General features: G+C 41.5%; 1 protein-coding gene across 1 annotated transcript; it reads right to left on the bottom strand.

Moving 5' to 3' along the window:
- Nucleotides 1-5294: 5294 nt before the first annotated feature.
- On the bottom strand, nucleotides 5295-5996 carry LOC143296553 (uncharacterized). The gene has a single exon (XM_076608576.1). It carries the CDS (start codon nucleotides 5994-5996, stop codon nucleotides 5295-5297), a length of 702 nt encoding a protein of 233 aa, XP_076464691.1.
- Nucleotides 5997-6200: the final 204 nt, after the last annotated feature.

Here is a 6200-nt window from a genome sequence, read left to right as displayed (position 1 = left end):
TGCAGGGATGCCAAACATTTAATTGGCTCCAAAATGACTTGAAATAAATATTTGAAGGTAAATGACCACCATAGCATCATAGGTTACGTCCTCTATTTTAGCTAATTTTATTTTTGTTCAAGGATGTATGATGCATGCTATGTTATGAATGAATGCTTGTAGGACATACATGGTGCTCACTGTGGTTAATAATTAGCAGATGTTGGTACATTTGCATTGCCTATCCTTGTTACCACACTCATTCTAGTGCATTACCCACTGTTACCAGTCTTGCTCTTGTTTATGAAATTAATTGCATGTATTTTAAGTTTCAAAGGCTAGAACAGTTGTTGTGCACAAATGCTTGTCAAATCCCTAATTTTCATGGCCTGACAAAATAAATTTCAGATCAATTTGATATGCTTTTACTTTTTGCCCATACGAAGAGACTTTTCATTTGTTCATCAAAATGACAAATTATATATGATACTCCATAAACGTGGGAAATGTGTAATACAAAAAATGTTATATGCATGTTGTAATTGATGCTTAATTGCAGTTAATAATACAGTATAATCATGTTGTTGGAATAAAGCTGTCATGCTCTTTTGGCTTAAAATGTTTGTTTCAAGCATTGAATATCATGTATAGCTTTGCGTTCAGTCCATGACAGTTTTATGGAAGAGAAAAAAATTTCAGTGAATGAAAAGAAAGAAAAAAAACTCTTCCACCACTAGGTTTCTGAGTGGAAAACACTTTCCAGCACCAAATATTTTAGTCTAAGGGGCGAAGGTTAGTCATTGTTCAATTGTTCAGGAAAGTCAGCTGCAGCTGTTGAGCTTTGTTACAGTGTGAAAAACAGTCCTTTTAACATGACCCCTTGATGTCAACCAAAGACGCCTATAGCGGTGAACTGTCTGGTGGAATAAAGTCACCTGTGGTGGCGAAGGAGTTAATAGCCATTCTTATGTGGTTTTTATGTGCATGTAAATGTATGAATACATTTGTGTGTGTGAAAGTTTAATTCATGAGTTCTGTAGTCCTTATGGTTTTCATATTATGCATTAAATTTTTTGCACAAGGAAATGTATTGAATACAATACAGCAGAAATGAAATTATTATTGGAATTTAACAACTCAGTGTATGCTCAGTTTTGTTCAACTGTTAGTAATACTGACTTTTACACAGATGTATGCTTATGTTATAACACTTGCTTTTGTTTCAGATACATGGACTTTTTAGTTTTGACTGTGCTGTTCCAAAATAGTCCTTTTTGCACCATGGTATAGCAGGTCTGAGTGAAAACAGTTCCGTGTAATTTATTTGAAGAGATAAAATATTCAAAAGGATTGATGTCTGACAGTTGTGTAAAAATGTTGAAGAGATAAAATATTCAAAAGGATCGATGTCTGACAGTTGCGTAAAAATGTTGATAAAATGCAAAACTGTTCAAATGAAACCTTTAAATCTGATACCATGTCATCAAATAATGTTTGTGCAAACAGGAAAAAAAAATATATTGACATTGTTTCCTTTCAAAAATGGTATAGAATTTTCTTGTGTAAACAGGAAACATTTATTGCAATAATTTCCCATGTTAATTAGCAAACCTAGCATTCACTGTATCACGATATGCAATCTTGAACAGTTCAATATGTTCAAACTTGTATAATTATATAATCTAGTTGTGTATAACAGCACAGATTTTTTTTTATGTCTTTTGGAGTGTGTTGAGTTTTAACTAAAAGCTGCCATAAAACACATTGTCTCACTCCTGCATTCACTCAAATCAAACTTACACAACATATAGACTTGCACACAATGCTTGCAATCTCACAACTCCAACCCTGGAATGTAAAAAACAGGACTAGATAAAGAGACCCCCTTCTTATTATTAAGCAATCCACAGAAAAATATATCCACATTTCCCATCCAGGAATAAATCACATCAATACATCACCTCAGGGATGCACAATAATAAATTTTCCATCTTCCTTTACTCTTTCAGGTTATGGTTTAAGTACTTCTGGGTGGTTAACAATTTTTGTAAATGTTTGCATTAAAGATCAAACGTTTCTTTGCCTTGCCTTCATCAAGTGCATCAGATTATTCCTCACTGGGCATTTTACAAGTGGAGGAGGCTTGCAACTGCACAGGCCGACTAACTTGATCCCAGATCATCCTCAGAACCCAGCTTTAGTTAACTGGCCACAAAAAAAAAGAAAAAAAAAAGAGTACTTACATGTATTTCTCACCATGCGGTCTCCTCTTTAGGCTTTTGGAGACTTTACAGGAGAGAAAACCATGTTTTATTTTATCTGTATGTGTGTGTGTGTGTGTGTGTGAATTTCACATTTGATAAGAGAATGATCTTTACAGATTTCAGAGCAGCAATACGGCCCGCCATATGACTTATGAGAAGCTATATGTATATATGTACAGAATGAATAACCAGTTTTTGGTGCAAAAGGACAACAAAATAAAAACAATCGAAAAATGTTTTAAAATAATTATTTTTCTGTTTTTGTCAACATGCGTGCGTACATGCGTGTGTTCGCACGCGAGAGAGCATGCGCGTGTGTATGTGTGTGTTTGTTACATTGTCTATATTTTTGTTGTTATTTTTTATTATCTTTATCTCTTGTTTTTAACTATAAAAAACAAATTGATACATTGTTTGATTCATTTTATGGCATGATATCTTTTAATTGTCCTCACTTATTTATGTTTCAAATAATTTGTGTATGTTTGTGGGAGTGGGGTGGGGGTGGGGGGCGGTATTTGAGTGAATGGTATTAGCTAATGCTATTGTAAAGCGCATAGAGCTTCAAGAGTATACACCATAACAAGACGTCTTAAAAAACGAATAAATGATAAATAACTAAACAGCTGTAAAAAAAAAAAGCAAAAAAAAAGCTTTGTTCTCTGATTGTGTACTGATGCAAAAAAAGAAATAAAAAAGAAACCTTACCTTCCATTCAGCTACAAATTCTTAAAAATTAAATTAAATTGATTTAATTACAATCAAATTGTATGTGTTACGCTGCATATGGTTCATTGTGAGGCATCTTCACCTCTTGAAATCGCAGGAAAACTGTCTCCGGCTGGGAGCCTTAATTTCAAAAGTTAAATGTCCCATAGCTTTTTAAAGTATCATTAAATGTCCCTTAGCTTTTTAAAGTATCGGGACAGTCAGTTCAGTAGTGGAGGCATGCCATCCTGGCCTGGAAGGCAGCCAGGGATGGCGTCGACACAGTCTCTGCAGGAAGGCTATTCAACTCCGGTATGGTCCTTGGGAAGAAGGATTTGTGGCGATAGTCTGTGCGGCTCTGTGGGATGTCGTAGTGGAGGTGGTGGGAGCGCCTTGAAGAGCGTCTTCTGACGCTGACGGAAGGGAGGTGCTGGGAATTGATGCAGGCCTTGCCGTGGTGGATTTTGTAAAACATGGTGAGTCTCGCTGTTTTCCTGCGAGTCTGCAGCGTTGGCCATTCTAGATCGCTGAGCATATCTTCAATGCTGGATGTTTGTTGGAATCGGTGCGAGACCCACCTTGCTGCCCGCCGCTGGATCTTTTCCACTGCCTCAATGTTTTCTTCAGTGTAGGGATCCCATACCGTTCCAGCATATTCCAGTATCGGTTGCACCAGTGCCTTGTATGCAGCCTTCTTAATGGACTTGCTGTTTAGTCTGATGTTTCTTCTGATGAAGCCTAGGGTCTTGTTTGCCTTTTTAGTGATGTTGGTGATATGGGGCTTCCAGTCCAGGTCATGTGTGGTGGTAACGCCCAGGTATTTTGCCTGGGATTCCTCCAGGAGTGTATGGCCGTGAAGCTGGTAGTCGTGGTGGAGGGTAGTCAGGCGTCGAGTCATATGAACTGTCGTGCACTTCTGAGGTTGGAAGGACATTTTCCACTTCTTCCAGGTGGCGAGTTTGTCGAGGTCTTCCTGTAGGATTTTCTGGTCTTGCGCTGAACAAACACTCGTATGACAGGCCGTGTCATCCACGAAGAGCCTTGCTATTGAGGTCAGACCAGTCGGCAGGTCATTGATATACAGTAGGAATAGAGTCGGGCCAAGAACTGAGCCCTCTGGTACCCCTGACTCTACTGGAGCAAACTCTGATTTTGACCCGTTGACGACGACGGACTGTTTCCTGTCCCGTAGGAAATCCTCAATCCATGCATTGATCTGGCCGCAGATGCCAAGGTAACGAAGTTTGTGAATGAGTAGGCTGTGACTCACCTTGTCAAATGCTTTACTGAAGTCTAAGACCAGTAAGTCTTCCTGCTTTCCATCTTCAAGCGCTTTGGAGACCTCATCGACAAAACCCAACAGTTGCGTCTCACACTTGCAGAGGATCTGGTGCTCTTCACAGTACTCCATGATGGCACTGACCAGTACATGTTCCAACAACTTGCAGGGTATGCTGGTCAGTGAGATGGGCCTGTAATTTTCTGCCATGTATCGTTCGCCCTTTTTAAAAACAGGACTGACATGTTTTCCAATCCTCTGGGACAACTCCAGTGTCGAGAGATGCTTGGAAGAGGAGTGCGAGCGCCGGGGCTAGTTCCATCGCTAGTTCTCTCAAGACTCTGGGGCTGATCAGGTCTGGACCAGGGGCTTTGGTAGGGTCGAGGTTACGTAGTAACTTCTCGATGCCAGGGGTAGAGATGGTTATATGCTCAAGGAGAGGTTGTTGGGGGTTTCGAGGAGGCATGGGACATCTTTGGTTGAACTCATCCTCTGTGAAGTTTTCTCTGGTGCTGAAGGCAGATTGAAATTGTCCGTTTAGAATTTCCGCTTTCTGCTTGTTGTCGGTAACAAGTTTTCCAGATTCTTTAAGGCGTGCAACGCCGTTGATTTCAGTTTTCCTCGATTTTACAAATGAGAAGAGTTTTTTGGATGGTTTTGGTTTGTCTGGTTCGACTTCAACTATCAGTGTAGAGCAGTACTGCCAGTATTGTTGACGAAGCTCACGCTGTATTTGTCTCTTCAACCTCCTGTATTCTTCATCAAGGTCTTTTCTTCCGGTCTTTTTCATTTTCCTGTGGATTCGGTCTCATCGCCTGATAAACTTGAGAGTCTCTGGCTTGATGTGTGGAACATTCCTCTTTGCTCGGAGCTTCACTTGAGGAATGTGAGTTTGGGTGATGTTGGTGAGGCTGTCCTTTAGATCGGTCCATACCTCTTCAGCCGCTGGACTGTTTGCATGCTTTTCTAGTATGGAGTCTGAGAGTTCTTTGGTTGCAGTGCACATAGCCTCCCAGTCCGCCTTCTTGTAGCATGGGACCATGCGGTCCGGCTGGCGCACACGGTTAGCGTGTGACTTGCAGCTCTGCATACACGATATCGTGGTCAGAAATACCAGGCACGATTTCAATGTGTGGGAAGAGGCCCGGGTGACTGGTTACAAGGAGGTCAAGGACGTTTTCGCCTCGTGTCGGTGTTTTGACGATCTGCTCCAGTTGAAGTTCTTCTAATGATTCTTTGAAAGCTCGATGAAGGCGAGGGTAGCCACAGTCTCTCTTCAGAATACTGTTTTCCCAGTCCCAGCTCGGGAAGTTAAAGTCTCCGCCGAGGACGACAATGGCATTCCTGGAGTCACAAGCTAGTTTGATCGACTCAGCCATCCGAAGTTGACTTGGCTCATCTCCATCGTCGGGTCTGTAGTAGCTGCCGATGAGGAGGTCTCTTCTGTTTTTAATGTTGATTCTGATCCAGAGGATCTCACAGGGGAGGTTGGGACATAGTAGGGGTTCTTCGGTGGTTACAAGGGTTTTAAGAACGGCAATGAGGACACCACCTCCATTTCTGTTCCTGTCCTTCCTATAGACCTTGTATTCTGGTGGAAAGAGTTCACTGGAGGCAATGTCGTGGTCAAGCCAGGTTTCAGTCCCTATAAGTACATCCGGTCGTAAGCTTTGAAGAAGGTGGTGGATTTCTGGGGCTTTCCCTGCCGCCGAATTGATTTCCGAGTTCCTGTTTTCGCCCCAGTGTACCGGTGTTTCTTTCTCCATCTGTTTCTCCGTCTGGCCTCAGTCCATGTATGGCAAATGTTTATCTCGCTTTGTCAGGTTCCCCCTGTTTCTACGGCCTCCTTTCTGTCTCCACATTCTCTGTCTCCTTGTCAGTATATACTGTTTGTGTTTCCCGTTCTTTCTCCGTTTCCCCTATCTTTGTCCCCCTTCTCTATGTCTGGGTCCGTGTCGCTTTCTCAGCTT

The sequence above is a fragment of the Babylonia areolata genome, chromosome 21 (assembly GCF_041734735.1).
Source record: "Babylonia areolata isolate BAREFJ2019XMU chromosome 21, ASM4173473v1, whole genome shotgun sequence".
Taxonomy (NCBI): Eukaryota; Metazoa; Mollusca; class Gastropoda; order Neogastropoda; family Buccinidae; genus Babylonia; species Babylonia areolata.
The sequence above is the reverse complement of the archived record's forward strand: the minus strand, read 5'-3'. Positions and strand labels throughout refer to the sequence as shown.

Excerpts from the sequence above, each read along its gene's own strand:
- LOC143296553 (XM_076608576.1), bottom strand. The coding sequence starts at position 5,996 with ATGGAGAAAGAAACACCGGTACACTGGGGCGAAAACAGGAACTCGGAA.